Source organism: Schistocerca serialis, chromosome 4 (genome assembly GCF_023864345.2).
Source record: "Schistocerca serialis cubense isolate TAMUIC-IGC-003099 chromosome 4, iqSchSeri2.2, whole genome shotgun sequence".
Lineage (NCBI taxonomy): Eukaryota > Metazoa > Arthropoda > Insecta > Orthoptera > Acrididae > Schistocerca > Schistocerca serialis.
In genome coordinates, this window is record NC_064641.1 from 741,256,469 (window position 1) to 741,279,064 (window position 22,596).

A 22,596-nucleotide genomic window follows, 5' to 3' on the forward strand; every position below is an offset into this window, starting at 1 on the left:
TCCACAGTTAACACAAATGGGAGGCGGAGCACATGGAGTATCAGGATGCGAAGGACGTCCGCAATCCCGACACGTGATGCTGGAAGTACAGCGAGATGACATGTGCCCGAACTTCCAGCATTTAAAACACCGCATCGGAGGAGGGATATATGGTTTCACATCACAACGGTAAACCATCACCTTAACCTTTTCGGGTAAGACATCACCCTCAAAGGCCAAGATGAAGGCACCGGTGGCTACCTGATTATCCCTCGGACCCCGATGGACGCGCCGGACGAAGTGAACACCTCGTCGTTCGAGGTTGGCGCGTAATTCATCGTCGGACTGCAGAAGAAGATCCCTGTGGAATATAATACCCTGGACCATGTTGAGACTCTTATGCGGCGTGATGCTAACGGAAACATCCCCCAACTTGTCACAATTGAGCAACCTCCGTGACTGGGCAGAGGATGCCGTTTTGATGAGCACAGAACCAGAGCGCATCTTGGACAGGCCCTCCACCTCCCCGAACTTGTCCTCTAAATGCTCCACAAAAAACTGGGGCTTGGTCGACATGAAAGATTCTCCATCAACCCGCGTACACACGAGGTACCGGGGTGAATATTCTCCACTGCCTTCTTTAGCAAGTCGTTCCTCCCATGGAGTAGCTAGGGAGGGAAACGATCTCTGATCCAATTTCTTCACGTTGAGGTTAGACCTCGATCGCTTAGAGACTGCTGGTGGAGGCCCACCAGCGATAGATGATGTACCACGCTTCATTGCGGGTCATCCGCCCTGATGCCACCTACTCCGACCAAGGGCCCTCCCCACGGGCGCCACCCAGCCACAGCAAAGGCCACCTGGCAGGATGGCCATTGCCGGGAGTCCTGATGCCCCAGGGAGATGGGCATCTACTCCTTGGCATACGTGGGGAGTGAACGGCGCAGGCATCAGTAGAGCGATCCCTGTGTTGTCAGGGGGCTACAACCAAGAGGGTACATGGCGACCCCACCACAATGGACTGGCTACCGTGCTGGATCTTAGGTGCAAAAATGGCCAAGGTCGTCGTCACAGTTAAAAGAAACACTGCAGAGTGCAGCGTGGTAATCGCCCAAGAGATCGAAAACGAGCGGGACACCATTGCAACGACGAGAAAGACGGCTATAGGTCTAATTGCACGAAGGAAACAGTGCACCATGTAAGGTGCCCTTCCCCAATTGGCTCGCTCTTCGGAATAATTTAGATAGATGGAGGTCAAACCCGAGAGGGGACCATCACAGAAGGCCGAAACGTTTGAGACTCCTTTTAGTCGCCTCTTACGACAGGCAGGAATACCGCGGGCCTATTCTTACCCCCGAACCCGCAGGGGGAAGTCATGGTGTGATTGGTTGTTTGGCTTAAGGGGGTTGGGGGAAAGGGGGGTGGTGTGGTGTACTAAAAATTGCTTCCCTGAAGTGTAACCATCACTACTGACATTTATTGACAGTTCGATATTTACAAGGGTGTAATATTGGTCAAAGAGAGTAAAGCTAAACAAGGAATACATGGAATAACAATTTCAAATATATTGACAGTATATGTGAAGAATCTGTTCTACAGTCTCATCTCAGATTATGTGTATGTTATCCTCTCCTCTGTTCTATCTCCCTCTCCAAATCCACACCTCCACACCTTTGCGCACTGAGTAAGCTCACTGGTGTCAGAGCCCATGCCGTAGTTCTATCGCAAGCATCTGCTGCCTCCCTCCCCTGTATCCCTATCCAATACATCTGCCACCTCTCCTTCCCAGCTATTAGTCACCCTTACTCTACCCTCCTTCCTGGACCCTGTCTTCTTCCTCCTCCCTACCCCACCCTTTCCACATGATGCAGCCCCCCATCTTAGTTGAGATGTAGTACCAGCACGACGTAGTCAGCCACAACAATGTAATCATATAGGTGTGTGTGTGTGTGTGTGTGTGTGTGTGTGTGTGTGTGTGTGTGTGTGTGTGTGATCTATAGCTTAAGAAAGGATGCAGTTCTCTATCTTGTTCATGTGCTTTCTGATGACTCAAGTCCTCAATTGTTACCTGTACTTCTTAAATCATTTTCATCCCTATAAATGAATTTTATGTTACATTTGTGAATGAAAATTCTGTTGCTTTGCTTTTTCCTTGAAATTTGTAAAAATATTTCATTCACATTTTAGTGTACACTTGATGGAGCACAGCTGATTAATATAACACTAAATCATTAAACCTGCAAGGTCAAACTTAGCCATATAAAAATGCTGCAGTTAACAGCAGCTACTCCCAGTCATAAAAATAAAGACACAACTATACATGGCACAAGTTAAAAACACAAGTATACATTACATACAAGTAATTTGAAGACTCCAGGTTCTTCATGAAACTTTGCAGCAACATAATCCATTAGTTCATACTGATGTTCACTTGTATAAGCTCGAGCATATAAAATGTTATCAAGGACTGCATTTTGGTCCAAATTAAACCGATCAGCAATTGGTCGAAGACGATCAGGTCTACTGAGAACAAGAAGTCAAGGAAAAAAATCAGAAGTAATCCTAGAATGATTTTGATAACATTAACATCATATTTTATGGACTATAAGATGCACTTTTTTCTTCAAAAAATATCCTCCAAAATTCAGGTGTATCTTATACTTGAAATTAATATAAAAATATCCAGTATTTGATATAAAGTTCCCGCCAGTCTTAAAAATGGCCATATATTCAGTGCCATGGAAAACCTATCTCTGTCTGGTAATACTGGATTCAACTGGCCACAGCAATGCACTGATGCAGTGAACATGGGTTGTGGGGATTCACAAGCTTGCTAACACTGTCACCTTCCTACCCACCATTACAAACACAGAACACTGTCTAGCCTATGATGCATCATTGCAGTCTATGGTGCCAGTGAACTTGAATTGAAAGTGATTTGTGTTATCAATAGCAGTACAATAATGTTGTTGGAATCTAGTTTCGTAATGGAAAAAATAAAAGGTGATCATATGATGCAGGCTATAAATGAAAGTAATAGCATACACAGAAGAAAATAGAAACAGAGCAGATGAATGGCATTTCTGCCCTCCACCAACAGGAAAAACCATTTGTGATTGGTGGGCTAGTAAAGAAGAACTGAAAAAAAAAATAATCCAGAAGACTAAATTTGCAAATGGAAGACTGAATATAAAATGGCCAAAACTGGAATATGACGTATTCAAATGGATTCAAGGACACTGTCAAAATGGCACTGGAAGTAACACAAAAATGATTCAAATACACACTCATAACCTAGTGCTACACTGGAACTTAACAGATTTTAAGGGTGGTGTTGGTTGGTGCTACAGGTTTATGATGTCTCATGGACTTTGCATGTGAGACAAAACCAAAATATCTCAGAAAATGCCACAAGAGTGTGAAGAGAAAATGTTACCTTTCCATCACTTTATTATTCAACATAGAAAGGAAACCAGTGTTCAACTAAGCCAAATAGTGAATATGGATGAAACTCCTCTAACATTTGATGTGCCAAGTAACAGAACTGTTCCATGAGAGGTGCTAAAGCTATAACTACAAAGACAAGTGAACATGAAAAAATGCAATACACTGTTGTCCTTTCATGTTGTTCTGACAGTACTAAACTTGATCTAATGATCATTTTTAAGTGCAAAAAAATGCCAAAATCTTCTTATTAAATACTGGCAGGTATCGTCATTCACATACATGACAAGGGTTGGATGGATGAGGCTGACATGAAATTATGGATTAACAGAGTGTGGGAGAGACAGAAAGGTGCTTTATTGAAGAAGAGCTCTCTTCTTGTGCTAGATCAGTTTAGTAGTTATTTGAAAATGTCTGTGAAAGAGAAACTGAATCAAGGAAATACAGAGCTTGCTGTTATTCTGGGAGGACTTACTTCACAACTGCAGCCTCTTGAAGGTTTGATAAATAAACTATTTAAAGTGTATATGAGAGAGGAATGGAACAAATAGATGATGGCTGAAACCCAAGATGAATTCCTACTGAAGGGAGCTTTAAACTGGCCTATAATCAAACATGTGTGTCAGTGATAAAAAGTGGTCTAGAGTGAGAGAGGAGATTAGTGATAAATTTTTCGAGAAGTGTGGCATAAGTAATGCTCTTAGTGGTAGTGAAGGCCATATTATATGTCAAGATGACCACAATTATGACGACAAAGAGGAGGAGGAGGAAGAAGAAACAGAAGAAGAAGAAAGTTCAGACAACGATTTTCAAGGATTTTAAAGGTGAGTTCAGTTTTATAAACTAAGAATATTTTAAAGTCTGGCATTGCAATCTAATAATAAAAATGGTAAAAATGTTATTTTTTAAAAAATTGTTAAAAATCAAGGTACATTTTATAGTCCGTAGCATTTTTTAGTCTGTAAAATACGGTAATCACACTTCGCAGTGTCCTACAATCATAATGGAATGAAATTTTTCTTAAGTCTTGTCACTGAGACAATTTATAGTGATAGGGGAAAAAATACATAGAAATGTGACAAACATATGCACTTGACCAGAAACATGAATATCAAAATGGCAAGGGAGTGCTACTGATAGAAGTAATGATAATAATCGCTGAACTTATGTTAGAAAATTATTTCAATACCACATAGAATACTTGAGATTATTGCACAACTTTATTCAACATAATATTTTTGTAGTGCCTTAAGATTAGAAATCTATAATTTTTAATGTCAGAATGGCAGTATGCAGAAGACAGAAGCAACAGTCCATAATTATTGGGTTGCTGCTTACGCTCAACGCATTTTCCCCTAAGTTTAATAAACACAACAGATACACATAAAAGAGACTTTAGTGGTCAATAATATATTTGCCTTCACTATTTACAACAGTCAGCCAATGCTGGAGTAACTTCTCAATTCTGTGACTGTAGAAATTGGAAACCAAGAACTCATCAAGCCCTGTTTAGCGTAAATTTTCGTCCAAAAAGGTAGTTCCTTGATGGTTGTTTGATATAGAACAGAAAAGGTGAAAATCTGAGGGAGCAATATCATGTGTATAAAGTGGAATGACTTCCCAAGCCAACTCCTATACAGTGTTTTTTGTCAGTTTAGCAGAATGTGGGCGGTCATTAGCATGGAGTAGCATCACTTTGTGCAGCCTTCCTGGTCATTGTCCTGGACTGCACCTGTAAGACATCACAGTTGTTGACAATAAATGTCAGCAGTGATGGTTACACCTTGCGGAAGAGTCCATAGTACACCACACCATTGATGTTCCACCAGATGCATAACATCTTTTGTGGATGTGTGCAGGTCTTTGTATGGGAAGTTGCTGCTTTGTTTGGACTCAGCAATTCCTTTCTTTTCCTTACATTAGCATAAGGACACAATTTCTCATCACCAGTAATGATACAGCATATGAATGGTAAGTGTTGTTCATGAGCCCCTGTTGATGAGCAAGCAGAGATGCATATATGGCCATCCAATGATTTTTGTGATTTTGGCCTAGAGCATGCCACACACACACACACACACACACACACACACACACACACACACACAACCTCCCCCACTGCATGAATATGTTGCATAATGGTGGAATGATCACAGTTCATCACATTTGTCAGTTCTTGAGTACAATGAAGTGGATCATTGTGGATTAATGTGTTTAAATGTTCTTCAAAAAACCACGAAGGTCTTCCTGAACGTGGAGCCACTAATGTCAAAACGATCCTCCTTAAAATGAGAAAACCATTTTTTGGCATACTCTGGCCAATGGCATTATCCCCAGACATGGCGCAAATGTTTCTGGCTGCCTCTGCTGCTGTCATCCCATTCCTAAACTGAAACAGAGGCAGATATCGGAAATGTTCCGATATCTGCACTTAGCACACCATTTTATGTCATACACAGCTCTATTCATTATCTCCTAATGATAAAATGACAATATGTAAACTCAAATAGCAACAATAAACTATAAATAAAAAATGACAATCAATAAATAAACCCATAGCAGTTGGAATACCAATATGCTGTACCATTTTTAGATTGAGGTCAGCTGACAGGTATTCCTGCTTAAGGGAAGTCTCTCTAACAAAGAAACCACTTTGACAAAGGTTAGGTATCCGATTAATGAGGGAATTAGTATATTTCATCAAAACATACAAGGCATTAGAGATAAAGTTAGTGAACTGCTTATAGATGTTGACTCTGAAATTATTGGTATATCTGAACACTTCTTAAATAAGGAGATAATTCAGAGGCAAATTTATTTTTCATAATATTGTTATGTTGTCTGATGATAATACTTTAGTAGTGATTGTGTGTACCAGAATGCAATAAATTTGTACTTCATGTTAGTCACTATGTTCTATGTTATATTATAGAAAAGTAATAACCAATCCCACAGTGATAGTGGTGATTGTGGGCTGATTGGTTTTTGTGACACTACATACCTTTTTCTAGTGTGTTGTGATACAAACAATGGAAGGATCAACTGAACACCCAGTGAAAACATTACAGTGAAACAAGCAGAGCTTTCACCTTCACAGCTGGTTTTGCTTATAACCAAGTCTGTTCCTCTTTCTTTTCCTGAGACAAACAATAATCAGCATTTCCTAAGTTGCTCACCCAGGAATAGCAATGTAAAGCTTACTGCATTCTGGCACACATAATCAAATCTGTGGTTCACACAAGTGGAAGCTATCATTGTGACATTTGAAGACAAATGTCAACTATTCAACCAAAGCCGAATCACAAAATTTCACGAATCTGTATCATGAGATTCTGTGTTTAGGAACTACTTTATGCTTTTTCTAGAAGACATTCAAGTAGTCCATTCATCCATCAACAGTTACATTTGCCACCACAGAAAGTGCTGAAACCTAGAACTATTTTTTTGCATCTGTGAATCATTTCTGAGTTGCACATTAATATTCTGCATACAAGATTTATTTATTTTCACAGTGCCTGTCAGCCAGTTACCTTCAGTTCCACTTGTCCACAGTTATTGTTAAGTTCCCTACAGTAGTTCCCAGCAAGTTACCTACAGTTGCTCACCAGTTCTAGTCATCACACTGTTAACACCAAGTGTCAAAGATCAGCCCAAGTGAGAGCGAAAGTGCTTATCTATTGAGAAACTGAACTTAGGAACTTTCTAACTGCAGTCCACACTGGAGTTCAGTTTGATTAGTTAGTCTTGATCTACGGAGTAAGGCAAGATCAGGCTAAGAACTTTTACATCAGTGCCACACCTTAGCAACAAAGCTAAAGTTGAGTATTTTTTGATGTACTTTATTTTAATAAATGACTGTTCTTGTTTCTCATGCCTTGCCACAGTTATTATGTTTTAGATATATTGCCCTGTGATGTGATTATGGTAAGCATGCAAGTAGGGCCCTTACCTGCAGCCACAGAACTCAGTAGCTGGCTTTTGCTACCTTGTGCCTTTACGTTGGATATCTAAGTTATTGGCGAACAAAACATAAATTGGTGATGAGGAGCAGTCCTGCAACCTGACAATTGCATAAATTGGGGACAAGGAAATGTATTGCTAAATTTATATAAATTGGCAACAAGAAAAAGTACAGCCAATAACATAAACTGGCAACAAAAACAAGCTGCCATAACTGGCAATGTATTTTCAAACAGATTTATGAAAGGACTTCCACCAGTACAGTATAACTTCCAAACCAAATCTGAGTGAGCAATTGATACCTTTTTGAGGCAACACTTTAATTCAGAATGTTACCTATACATTGATTTCTAAGTGCGTAAATCTGCATGTGGACTCCTAATCCAGTTTCCTTTCAAGCAGGATTTAAGAGAACATTGTGTAGTATTCTGAGTTACATTTTTCAGACATGTCTCAACGAATGTGTTGTGGGGCGGCTGGTGCAATTATTGGGTTATATAATGTTTGGTTTGTAATGTAGAAAAGATGCATTTCCCAGCCGATTAACCATATGTGGGGCGGCGGGTGGAATTAATTCTTATATAAATAATCCTATTATTTATGCTGTCTTTTGCCGTTCTCAACACTGGCTCTCTAACTACAATATTGGCAACCAGAAAGTGATTAGCAAAATGTGAAGCCTGTAATTAGAATTCATAGTGCCCACTTCATCTGAGAAATACACTTATAGCTACAGCTTATAGCTCTGAGGAATTAGGAGATTGTCTGGGATTCATAATCAAAAACGATTCTCTAAAAATATTCACTATATTCTGAAAGTCACAGACCAAAAAGAATCCACACAATCCAACTAACAGAGCAGTTCAGAGTCTAATGCGCTGATACAACTATAACTGTTCAAATTAAATGTTTAAGTGAATGCTCGCCATAATTTGATGATAAAGTTCAACAAACGCCACGCTAAATAATGGTAGAATGTCTGTCCCGCGGCGGCACATGAAAATACGACATACGCAAAATGAAGTTAGATCATTAAAGTCATCCCAGAATTAACACTCCTCTCGAAAACGATTTCATGGTTACGCATATCCCGAGTAACTTATTACGGCATCCGAGGCTGTTTATAGCAATGATACCGACGCGACGCGACTCCCGACACAGATGGTGCGCTAATCAGCGTCTGGAGAGAACTGGGGCCTTACTTCCTCATGCAGCGTTCTTATATATAAAGCCGTGGTGCTGATGGTTAAGGGAACGCCTGATCAAATCGGTTCTCCCTACTAGCCGCTGCGCTAGTAATGCACCACTTCAAGTTATTGAATAAATCATCGCTTCCTTTGCTGATGGCTGATGAAGCTCTCAATTTAAATGTGCATTCAGCACACAGGTAAGTAATCGTAATAAAAGTCTGACGTGGCTAAGTCAATTATTTTGGGCGAGAGAATTAATTTAATTACACTACACGCAGTAGACGAGCTCTGAACTTGCCCTTTGGAGATATGCTATCGCTATAGTTTTATAGTTATTCAGTTGAAACTTCTCACATCTTTATGATTATAGTGGATCTCCATTCTACTTAAATTTAAACATCCTAGCTTTATTTATTCGCCTACTTAATCTATCTTGCTTCCTTAATTTCTAAGACAAAAACCAGAAAATTATGAATTTCAACTAAAATTTTAATTTGTGAGATCCAGAATACTGTTTCTACTAAATTATTATGAAAAAGGAATCTAAATATAAATTTTTAAGTTTCTAGCTCTTTTCTGTTGCGCCAATGATTTTTACAGAAAAACGTCCAAATTTCGAAAATGGTTAAAGTTATTGAACAGATATTCAACACATATTGATTTAGTATTACTCCTGACATGCTAGAACCATTTCAGGTTATATACTTGATTTTTAAAGTATTGCGCAACATTTATGACGTCAGAGCTAGTTGCAGCAGACTAGGCTGGCACACAATGGAAAGACTGATGTGAATTTTATACGGCGTGAGTAGGCTGCTCCCCTACATCACCCTCTACTTAAATTTTTTTTTTAATGTTAATGAACGAAGAAAAAAAAATTTAATTACAAAAAGGGAAGCAAGAGTACAGCTTAACTCCCTATGAAAAAATTAAAATTGAAATGTAAACATATAGAAATATTAAAAGAAAACTGATTACCTACTTCAATTATTTAAATTGCTGGCTTGTTCACTGCCTCTTAAGCAACATTATCACTCAAAATTTTAGCAAAATCAATGAAACACTTTGGCATACATATTGCCTTAGACAGACAAACACATAAAATATGTAAAATTATGAAAATCTTAAATCCTTTAAATACATTTTTACATACACAAATTCAAAGAAAATAACACAGTTATTCATGATACATAAACAGATAATTATATCTTAGCAGTCTTTTCTAAACCTGAAAGAAAATTTCACAAATCATGACAATTTAATTTTTACACACGTGGTTGTAGCCGCTTTGGCTGGCGTTCTACACTTCCATCCACAAGGGTATAGGAGGGGAAGTTGCTATGGTGTGCGTCCTTCACGTTCACTCTAAATTACATGGGGAAAGGGGATGGGTCACTGTGAGTTGTGTCCAAGTCACTCCACGCTTTCACCCAGCTACCAGGCTGCCATTATCTGGTTTGTCCTCTAGAACAAACAAAAAGAGTGCCTCAGACTCTGTTCACTTAATATCTAAGGGTGGGTCACAATGAAATGGGGATATATACATTTTACCTTTCAATATGTTACTGGAACAAAGTTAACAGAACTTTTTCAATTTTACTCTCGTGGTTACTTAACTGTCATAAAATCGGTAAACAAATGGCTCAAAACGCCGTTAGTCATGTACTAGAGAAAATTTATGCTCAAGGCATACAATCATAAATCCTATTTAATTTCAATTTATTATCTGGGCCGGAACACGAACCAATGCTCGGTACATTCCTGACAAATCTGTATTTTATTTACTTAGCTGACTCATCTTCAATTACCTTATTCTTAGAGATAGTATGAGTATATTTGATTTGTAGTTGTCTTCTCAGCTTCTTTGTACATGTGAGTAACTTGTGGTAATAGTACATTTCTGAGTGTTCAAAACACACTACGTTTAGTTGACTACTAAATCCACTTATTGGTCCTCTACTGCTGTGTCAGTTCCACATCTGCAATTATGTACGTACTTCATCAAAGTGTATTTATGCTGAGCTATAAATAATGTTTCTCGTCTGCCATTATGTTACTCAATTATGTTGCTAGTGTATGTACTTATTTAACTCTCACTCTATTAACATTTAACACATAGGGTAGCACATTTATTCCATATCTATAGTGTATTGCAGCTGATCAGTTTGCTCACGTGGCAATCTATTTCCACTCGATCGGACGCTGAAACCACAGGTAGTCTCTCTCCACCTACCACTCAAATGCATTAAGTAATTATGGATGAGGATAATGCTAAATTCCTTAAACCTATAGGACACCATGAGCTGCTCTGTCTCATCTAACATAAGGGTACCCATGGTCGCATTCACACCTCCAACTCATAACCTCAATACGTGTAGGTGTGTTCTGTCACACACTACACCAAATAACGGCCAGCTCCAACCTTATAAATACTTCAGGGATGTGTCCTTCACGTTTCAACTACAGACACTACTCAATTCTATTACACTGCCATTCCTTGCTACACAAGGTGAGTTTATTCTTACAACTTATCTGCCTATTTTTCATAACACTAAGCAATCTCTTTTACTATTAATTAGTTAGCTCTAATGCATACACTAGGTTTCACTGCCACTACAGATCCTGCTTGTACACAAATTCGTATATCTTTTTAAATTACTGATGGTGGACCATTTCAAATAAAACAACATTTTGTACTTACAATATTACCAGGGTTCTATTCATAATTGTTACTCAAATACATTTGTATCTTAATTATGTCATACTCCTCTGTTGTTTATGTCACTGTTAGGTTTGTCACATTAGATTTTTTTTTCACTAATCGGTGGATAGAATGGTTACAGAACTCATGGCATGATAGCCATGATGGAAAATTTTTGTATTGCAAAGAAGGAATCGAAACTTTGGTGGATAGGAAAGATGAAGAATGAGTGAGACCTGAAAAGGAAAGAAGATCTCACACAGCTGGGACTGCACAGCTGCCACACTGTGTAGAGGTCACAGAACAACCTCCTTCCTACAGAATTCATTAGTTTATTACTGGCTTGATAACCATAACGGAAGATTTTAGTATTTGAGAATAAGAGCCGATATTTTGGTGAATAGAAAAGATGAAGAATGAGTGAGATCTGAAATGGGAAAGAAGATCTCACACAGCTGGGACTGCACAGCTGCCACACTGTGTAGAGGTTACAGAACAACCTCCTCCCTTCAGAATTCATTAGTTTATTAAAATTTTCATATTGGAAACAAGGGGTCAACATTTTTGTAGACAGGAAAGATGAGGAATGAGTGAGACCTGAAATGGAAAAGAAGATCTCACACAGCTGGGACTGCGCAGCTGCCACACTGTGTAGAGGTTACAGAACAACCTCCTCCCTTCAGAATTCATTAGTTTCAGAAATTTTTCATATTGGAAAGAAGGGGTCGAAATTTTTGTAGATAGGAAAGATGACGAATGAGTGAGACCTGAAAAGGAAAGAAGATCTCACACAGCTGGGACTGCACAGCTGCCACACTGTGTAGAAGTTACAGAACAACCTCCTCCCTACAGAATTCAATCACTACCTATGAACTTCTTTAGGTCGATCACGTTCCTGAGACCTAATAGCTTTTTACTCTTAGGGTACTCTAGCCTATATGCATTGGCATGTGGTTTTCCTATGATCCTGAAAGGTCCTTGGTATACGAACATGAATTTCTTTGTTTCTGCATTTATTTTCTTTGATTTTTCCTTGGTTTTGACAAGGACTATCTGACCTATTTCAAAACTGGTGGGTACAGCTTTTTCGTCATGACGCTTCTTCCTTTACAATGCTCTTTTTCTTATATTTGCCCTAGCCTTTAACTTCTTCTCGTCTGTGGATATTTGCATTAGAATAGGGAATTCTACCATATCTAAAATCACATTGTGCAGTTCTTGGCCAAACATCAATTCGCACAGCACAAAACCAGTTGCATCATGCCTTAAGTTGTTAATTACATTCTCAAAATACTTCATGTGCTCTGCCCAACTTGAGTGCTTCCGAGCACAATAAGTCCTGCAAAGCCTATTCAATTCTCTCATAATATGTTCACTCATATTTCCTTGGGGGAAATATGCAGATATTTTCAGGTGTTTCACTCCGGCCTTATCTAGACATTCCTTAAATCTATCAGAAGTAAATTGAGGCCCATTGTCTGACAGCAGATTCTTCGGAATGCCAATGTTCACGAAGAAATCTTTTTCCAACTTTCCTACCAACGTTTTTGCATTTGCTCTTTTAATTGGGTATAGCTTAACATATTTACTAAATCCATCCACAACAACAAAAACATGGGTGCACCCACCTCTCGAAGCAGGAAGAGGGCCAAACAAATCACAAGCCAGTAATTCTAGCATTTCAGTTGGCTCTACTGAATGCATATCCCCTTGTATTCTGGTGTTAGCAGCGCGGACTTTCTGGCACACTACACAAGATGCTAGACGCTTGGCAACATGGCGGTACATGTTGTCAAACACAACCTTCTCTTTTAATTTTGCAATGCACTTCTTTGCACGGTAGTGCCCATACCTCAGGTGTACATAGTCGATAAGTAAGTCTACATGTTGTGAGGGAAAGCATAGCTTCCACTCAGAAACACCTACCTTTTTCCTCCTAAACAGAATACCTTTATGCAGACAGTAGTATTGTGAAACCTTATGATAGTTCGCATCTCCCAAATAGCTCTTTACTAATTTCAGCTGGTCATCTGCATTTTGCTCACGTCTCAAGTTCTTAATCACCCTCTTCAATGCACTTTCTTCCTTTACTTCGTGCAACGCAAACATTCGTACTTCATTTAGGTCTGTTGCTGTAATTCCTGCGTCATCACAGAGCTCCGCACTTCTAGATAACCCATCAGCTACCAGATTGTCTTTCCCTTGAATATATCTAACCTCAAGTTCAAACTGCTGGAGATACAATGACCATCTTACCAAACAAGCATTCCTCAACTTACAGGTCTTTAAAAAGGTCAACGCCTTATGGTCACTGTAAACAATTATCTTGTGACCTAATAGATACTGCTCAAACTTCTGTACTCCAAATACAATTGCCAATGCTTCCAGTTCTGAGATGCCATAATTTCTCTCTGCTGTCTGTAAAGATCGACTTGCGAAAGCTATAGTCTTGTGCACTTCTTGTTCGTTTTCTATTTCTACTTGGAATACCTCCACAGCTATACCATAGCCACTAGCATCAACAGACATACAGAATGGTTTTTCAAAATCAGGATGATGTAAAATAGGACTATTAATTAAAGATTGTTTAAGCACCTCGAACGCCTGTTGACATTCTGCTGTCCAAACCCAAGGGGTATTCTTTTTCAGCTGGAGGTGAAGACAGGGCGCATTAAAAGCCTGATCACTATCAAAACGCCTATAGAAGCCGAAAAGACCGAACATTGATCTCAACTGCTTCTTGTTTCTGGGAGCCTCCAATTTTTCAGTGACTGCTAGCTTGCCTGGGTCAGGCAGAATACCTTTCCCACTTATCATATATCCCAAGAAACCTATTTCCTCTTTAATGCACTCTGTCTTTTCAATCTTTAGTTTCATGCCACCTCTCTCAATAGCCTCTAACACTTCCTCTAGTAAAGCTATGTGTTCTTCCCAGGTAGGAGTTGCTATTAACAGATCATCTATGTAGACTGTTATTTTATTAATTAAGGCTGGTCCTAAAACATGGCACATCACATGTACGGAGGCACAAACAGAGATATTAAGTCCAAAAGGTACCACATGGTATTGGTGACAAACTCCTTCGTACGAGAAAGCTGTGTACTTCCTTGAACTTTCTGCCAGTGGCAAATTCCAATATCCACATGTGATGTCCATAGAAGTTAAGAATTTTAGTCCCCGGAACTTTTGCAATAACTCGTCCATGTTCTGCGGTCTATCACTTTCCCTAACCACTATTTCATTCAACCAACGAGCGTCCAAGACCAATCTGACACTCCCGTCTCTTTTTGGTACATCAACAAGAGGATTATTGTACTCACTGACCGCTTTTTCAATCACACCTCACTCTAGCACTCTCTGTATCTCCTTTCGAACCACCTCCTTCCTAGCTACATGTATTTGGTATGGCTTCCTGAAAAACACTTGACGAGGTTTCACCTTTAATTGACATTCATAACCTTTGACCACACCAGGTCGATTTGAAAATACCTTATGATGCCTTTTTAAAACCTGTCTCAGTTCTTCCTTCTGATTAGCTGAAATTTTATCGATTTCCTGCAATTTAGCTTCTATCTTGTCCAAAATAATGGCTTCTTCTTCTTCTTCTTCTTCTTCTTCTTCTGTGTTTAGCTTACTTTTACTAAGATTAACACCTTCGTCCCAATAGCTCCTATTTTTCAGAACTCGTATAGGCAGCTCCCAAGTTTCATCATTAGTTACTACATGTTTATCAATAAAAGGTACTGTAATTATTCCGGTTATCGGCAAGACCATTTTTAACTGGCTTCTTTCAAGGTCAACAACACTCTGATATTTTGACAAGAAATTTATGCCAATTAAAACCTCAATACTGAGATTATTTACAATTAAGCATGGATGATCAATTAAATTACCATTAATATTAAAGGGCAGTAAAGCTTCTTGCTTTACCATTTTTGACACCTTGCCAGTAGCACCAATTATTCTTAGTCCTGATACCCTCATTACTGTAAGCTTGTCTTTACCAGGTAATGCATGAAAGAAGGACTGAGATATCGCACTCACCTCACTTCCACTGTCTAAGAGACAATGTACATTGATACCCAACATATTCACTATTATTATAGGGTGGCTTATTCAAGTTTGTACAGGTGGTTCCTCAAACTCATCCAATAGTTCCTTTTGGATTTGTCTCCAACTAAAGTGATTGACATCTGTCTTCATTACATTTAGGTCAAAGTGTGTAGGGGTTTCCTGAATTACATTTTCAGCTGCCTTTTCCAGTTGGTCTACTAATTTCAAATCGAAACACCGCACGACTTCATTACATTTAGTTTGCTGAACATGACCCAAATTACTGTAGTCTGAGCGATTCTGCGCCTCCAGACCGGGCATAACAATAGTTACAGCTAAACCACTTTCACTATTATCATCGGGTTCCTTCTCAAGTGACAACTGGTCACAGCTACTGGGTTCATCGACCCCCAACAGGCTATCCTCTACATTCTCACTTACCTCCTTTCCTAAATCTATTAGTACAGTATCAACATCCTGCACATGCACTTTAGATAAGAGCATATCATCCTCATCGTAAATATAAGCATGAATTTCTTCTGCTTCTTCACCTGACAATTCAGTATTTTGTAGCTCTTCCCTACCGTTACACTGCTGCGCCTTCTCTTTCTCTTCCCACTTAGAAAGCGTCTCTAACATGGTATCTATCAAATACTGTGAGTGATCTAATATTTCTGCTGTATTCTTAGATGCTACCGACCCCTCATCCACATGTTCAGTCTGAGTATTCTGATCTGTCTTACCAATTACTGTAATTACTGACTTAGGAAAAGTAACTGCCTGGTGAGTGCCAGTGTCCTCATAGACGGGAACTAGTTTTCCTGCCTTGGCCTACTACTGTTTACTTTATTTCCATTATAGTTAACTGGCACAGCATTGCTTTCCGCACTGTTGTTTACCTGCATAATTTTGTTCGGAACAAAATTACTATCATTTGGATGCCATTGTTGGTTCTGATAATTATTTCTCCAATTCCTACCTCTCTTAGGATGGCGAACACCTACTGTTCTGATGTTTACACTGCCATTCTGCTCGTTCTTAAAATTACTACTAGTGTTATTAGCATTTCTGTTATTATGTGCTTGCTCCTCATTGACAGCCACACGCTCTACACGTTCCAAATATTCAATGAAACGATCCAGATTGTCTCTAGGGGCAGATATAATTCTGGTTTGCCAATACCATGGCAATTTGGCTCCAAGACCTAGTATTATCATTTCAGGTTTTAGCTTTTGTGACAAATGTGAGCTCCATGACCTAGCAAATTCTTTAATAGATTCCTTGCCTGCATTGAAGCATTTTCCATTCCAAAATTCTCTCAACACTTCATTTTGCTTATTGCTAGACCAACACTCATTAATGAAAGCTGTTTTAAATTCCGCTAGTGTTTTACACTTCAACATAACATCAGCTGACCAACGCATGGTGTCACCTGTTAAATGGCTCTGAGCACTATGGGACTTAACAGCTATGGTCATCAGTCCCCTGTGTCACCTGTTAAATGGCTTCTAATAAATGAGATTTTCTCTCATTCCAACCAAGTTGGTGGAATCACATCTTCAAAATCGTTCCAGAAATCTAGTGGGTGGATATTTTTATCTGGATCGAACCGCAAGAACTGCTGACACCTGATAAAAGCGGCGTTTGCAGCTACAACTTGTTGCATACTACCATTACCAGAAGTTACAGAAGCTACTTTACTCTCAATGTTAGCAATGTTACTACTAATATTTTCTTCTCTCATTTCAACATTATCTACTCTTTGCACAATATGAGTAGTATCAGTTTTGATTGCATCTACTTCTGCTTGACATATGTTTACTTTTATATTAACATCTTTAAACCTATCTGAGCACAGTTCAGATTCCGCCTCGATCTTTTCTGTTAACTTGTGCTCCAGCTTCGCATCTTCCATTTGGAAGTCTTTGCGAACCTCAGCAACTTCGGATTTTACTGTTTTATACATCTCAGATAACTGTTGAGCAACCTTTTTCTTAATATCCTCATGGTTGTAATAAATTTTATAATTCAAACTGTCCAGATCCTCTTTCAACTTACTGCAACCAGCCTTGAAGGTATTGTCCATTTCCTCCAATCGTTTATTAAAATTGGCTTGGCTGGCCATAATCTTGTTATTTACCTCAATTATATCAGATTTTAACTCAGCTGTTGTTCTAGCATTACTGGCTGACATTTTTGCATTACTGCTTTTGACCTCAGTTATTTCAGACTTTAATTCAGCTGTCATTCTAGCATTACTGGCTGACAATTTTGCATTACTGGCAGCTATTGTTTGTAATATAACATTTAAATCAATAGCCTCAGTATCTTTGGGTTGCTCACTAGCTGGCTTTTTATCACACTCAGGTGACGAAAAACTAGCTCCAATACCAGAATCATCAAAACGAAATGAAACTTCTGATTGATCAGTCATATCTAACTTATCCTTTTTAAACTCTACCACCTCTGATGACTGTTTCGTTTTTAACTCATCAGATAAACTATCATCCAATAAATTAACAATTTCTGATTTTTGCTTTACTACAGGGGTCTCTATTATTGAATCATTGCCCCTTTTCACACTACTACTGTTTTTGTTTTGAACGGCCAGTGTCGGTTGGTCGCAGTCAGTGTGCTCCTTGCCGCCGTTGGATAAGCAGCTGAGCAGCAAGTCGTATACTCCTAGCTCACTCATTTGTTACATAGTTTAATTGTTAATTTCTTTGCGTGTTTTTGGTACTTGCATTGTTTAATTCATAAATTTCGGGCGTATTATAGTATTTGAGAGTTGTAGCATCGTGTTTTAGTACCTGAATAGTGTAATTTCGCTTAGTCTCCTTCCGCCGCCGAGCAGTGTCAGCAGTGCGCAAGTAGCAGCATTACTGCATTTACTAGGCAATCTTGTATTTTAATAACCGTTTAAATTTTGTCAATTTGTTTGCGCTCTCTGTAGATTAGTTCAGACGTTCTTTGCAAAACAGTTTTTAGCATGGATAGGGACTGCAACTGCTGTGTTCGGATGCAGGCTGAGTTGGCATCCCTTCGCTCCCAGCTTCAGGCAGTGTTGGCTTCGGTCACACAGCTTGAGGCTGTTGCCAATGGGCATCACTGTGGGGGTCCGGATGGGGGTTTGTCGGGGACGGCCAGCTCGTCCCACGCATCCCCTGATCGGACTAAGACTGTGGTTGCCCGGGATACTGCCCGCATTGAGGCTGATCCCTCACCTGTGGTAGAGTGGGAGGTCGTTTCAAGGTGTGGCAGGGGGCAAAAGACATTCCGGAGGGCTGAACGGAAAGCCTCTCCAGTTTGTCTGACGAACCGGTTTCAGGCTCTGTCTCAGGCTGATACTGATCTTCGCCCTGACATGGCTGCTTGTCCTGTTCCAGAGGTTGCCCCTCAGTCTCCAAGATCCGGGAAGTCGCAGAGGGTGGGCTTACTGGTAGTTGGGAGCTCCAACGTCAGGCGCGTAATGGGGTCCCTTAGGGAAATGGCAGCAAGAGAGGGGAAGAAAACCAATGTGCACTCCGTGTGCATACCGGGGGGAGTCATTCCAGATGTGGAAAGGGTCCTTCCGGATGCCATGGAGGGTACAGGGTGCACCCATCTACAGGTGGTCGCTCATGTCAGCACCAATGATGTGTGTCGCTATGGATCGGAGGAAATCCTCTCTGGCTTCCGGCGGCTATCTGATTTGGTGAAGACTGCCAGTCTCGCTAGCGGGATGAAAGCAGAGCTCACCATCTGCAGCATCGTCGACAGGACTGACTGCGGACCTTTGGTACAGAGCCGAGTGGAGGGTCTGAATCAGAGGCTGAGACGGTTCTGCGACCGTGTGGGCTGCAGATTCCTCGACTTGCGCCATAGGGTGGTGGGGTTTCGGGTTCCGCTGGATAGGTCAGGAGTCCACTACACGCAACAAGCGGCTACACGGGTAGCAGGGGTTGTGTGGCGTGGGCTGGGCGGTTTTTTAGGTTAGATGGCCTTGGGCAAGTACAGAAAGGGCAACAGCCTCAACGGGTGTGGGGCAAAGTCAGGACATGCGGGGACCAAGCAGCAATCGGTATTGTAATTGTCAACTGTCGAAGCTGCGTTGGTAAAGTACCGGAACTTCAAGCGCTGATAGAAAGCACCGAAGCTGAAATCGTTATAGGTACAGAAAGCTGGCTTAAGCCAGAGATAAATTCTGCCGAAATTTCTACAAAGGTACAGACGGTGTTTAGAAAGGATAGATTGCATGCAACCAGTGGTGGAGTGTTCGTCGCTGTTAGTAGTAGTTTATCCTGTAGTGAAGTAGAAGTGGATAGTTCCTGTGAATTATTATGGGTGGAGGTTACACTAAACAACCGAACTAGGTTAATAATTGGCTCCTTTTACCGACCTCCCGACTCAGCAGCATTAGTGGCAGAACAACTGAGAGAAAATTTGGAATACATTTCACATAAATTTTCTCAGCATGTTATAGTCTTAGGTGGAGATTTCAATTTACCAGATATAGACTGGGACACTCAGATGTTTAGGACGGGTGGTAGGGACAGAGCATCGAGTGACATTATACTGAGTGCACTATCCAAAAATTACCTCGAGCAATTAAACAGAGAACCGACTCGTGGAGATAACATCTTGGACCTACTGATAACAAACAGACCCAAACTTTTCGACTCTGTATGTACAGAACAGGGAATCAGTGATCATAAGGCCGTTGCAGCATCCCTGAATATGGAAGTTAATAGGAATATAAAAAAAGGGAGGAAGGTTTATCTGTTTAGCAAGAGTAATAGAAGGCAGATTTCAGACTACCTAACAGATCAAAACGAAAATTTCTGTTCCGACACTGACAATGTTGAGTGTTTATGGAAAAAGTTCAAGGCAATCGTAAAATGCGTTTTAGACAGGTACGTGCCGAGTAAAACTGTGAGGGACGGGAAAAACCCACCGTGGTACAACAACAAAGTTAGGAAACTACTGCGAAAGCAAAGAGAGCTCCACTCAAAGTTTAAACGCAGCCAAAACCTCTCAGACAAACAGAAGCTAAACGATGTCAAAGTTAGCGTAAGGAGGGCTATGCGTGAAGCGTTCATTGAATTCGAAAGTAAAATTCTATGTACCGACTTGACAGAAAATCCTAGGAAGTTCTGGTCTTACGTTAAATCAGTAAGTGGCTCGAAACAGCATATCCAGACACTACGGGATGATGATGGCATTGAAACAGAGGATGACACGCGTAAAGCTGAAATACTAAACACCTTTTTCCAAAGCTGTTTCACAGAGGAAGACCGCACTGCAGTTCCTTCTCTAAATCCTCGCACAAACGAAAAAATGGCTGACATCGAAATAAGTGTCCAAGGAATAGAAAAGCAACTGGAATCACTCAATAGAGGAAAGTCCACTGGACCTGACAGGATACCAATTCGATTCTACACAGAGTACGCGAAAGAACTTGCCCCCCTTCTAACAGCCGTGTACCGCAAGTCTCTAGAGGAACGGAGGGTTCCAAATGATTGGAAAAGAGCACAGATAGTCCCAGTCTTCAAGAAGGGTCGTCGAGCAGATGCGCAAAACTATAGACCTATATCTCTTACGTCGATCTCTTGTAGAATTTTAGAACATGTTTTTTGCTCGCGTATCATGTCATTTCTGGAAACCCAGAATCTACTATGTAGGAATCAACATGGATTCCGGAAACAGCGATCGTGTGAGACCCAACTCGCCTTATTTGTTCATGAGACCCAGAAAATATTAGATACAGGCTCCCAGGTAGATGCTATTTTTCTTGACTTCCGGAAGGCGTTCGATACAGTTCCGCACTGTCGCCTGATAAACAAAGTAAGAGCCTACGGAATATCAGACCAGCTGTGTGGCTGGATTGAAGAGTTTTTAGCAAACAGAACACAGCATGTTGTTATCAATGGAGAGACGTCTACAGACGTTAAAGTAACCTCTGGCGTGCCACAGGGGAGTGTTATGGGACCATTGCTTTTCACAATATATATAAATGACTTAGTAGATAGTGTCGGAAGTTCCATGCGGCTTTTCGCAGATGATGCTGTAGTATACAGAGAAGTTGCTGCATTAGAAAATTGTAGCGAAATACAGGAAGATCTGCAGCGGATAGGCACTTGGTGCAGGGAGTGGCAACTGACCCTTAACATAAACAAATGTATTGTATTGCGAATACATAGAAAGAAGGATCCTTTATTGTATGATTATATGATAGCGGAACAAACACTGGTAGCAGTTACTTCTGTAAAATATCTGGGAGTATGCGTACGGAACGATTTGAAGTGGAATGATCATATAAAATTAATTGTGGGTAAGGCGGGTACCAGGTTGAGATTCATTGGGAGAGTGCTTAGAAAATGTAGTCCATCAACAAAGGAGGTGGCTTACAAAACACTCGTTCGACCTATACTTGAGTATTGCTCATCAGTGTGGGATCCGTACCAGGTCGGGTTGACGGAGGAGATAGAAAAGATCCAAAGAAGAGCGGCACGTTTCGTCACCGGGTTATTTGGTAACCGTGATAGCGTTACGGAGATGTTTAATAAACTCAAGTGGCAGACTCTGCAAGAGAGGCGCTCTGCATCGCGGTGTAGCTTGCTGTCCAGGTTTCGAGAGGGTGCGTTTCTGGATGAGGTATCGAATATATTGCTTCCCCCTACTTATACCTCCCGAGGAGATCACGAATGTAAAATTAGAGAGATTAGAGCGCGCACGGAGGCTTTCGGACAGTCGTTCTTCCCGCGAACCATACGCGACTGGAACAGGAAAGGGAGGTAATGACAGTGGCACGTAAAGTGCCCTCCGCCACACACCGTTGGGTGGCTTGCGGAGTATCAATGTAGATGTAGATGTAGATGTAGATGTACTGTCAGGAGACAATACTTCATATTTCACTTTAACATTACTATTTTCATGCATATTTAGACTTGAACCGTTGTCTGGATTTACAGTTCCCTAAACAGACATAGGTTCTGATTTAAGTTTAACGTCAGTTTCTTCTGGCGGTTCCATTGCCGACAGTCTTTTAGTGCAGGTTAGTAAAAATTTTAACAGCTTTTCACTTAACTTAGTTCCTTCTGCACAATGTATGGCGTTGCCGGCACGGCGTACCAGGATTACTGATGTGACGCGGCGCGTTGAACCGGAGACGGCACTTCAACGGCTGCTGTGTGTTTGCGTGGCCCGCAACTGCAGGCACGGCTCCAGTTGCTCCGGCGGACAACTGCGGTGAGGCGAAACTGGCTTCTCGCGGAGCTGGCAGCGCCGCTA

General features: G+C 40.6%; 1 protein-coding gene across 1 annotated transcript in view; it reads right to left on the bottom strand.

Moving 5' to 3' along the window:
* LOC126473261 (meiotic recombination protein DMC1/LIM15 homolog) overlaps positions 1–22,596 on the bottom strand; it is a 156,820-nt gene that overhangs the window by 47,091 nt on the left and 87,133 nt on the right. The window contains exon 6 of the mRNA XM_050100209.1: positions 2,337–2,499. Coding sequence (XP_049956166.1) covers positions 2,337–2,499 — 163 coding nt within the window. The remainder of the gene's footprint in view (positions 1–2,336; positions 2,500–22,596) is intronic.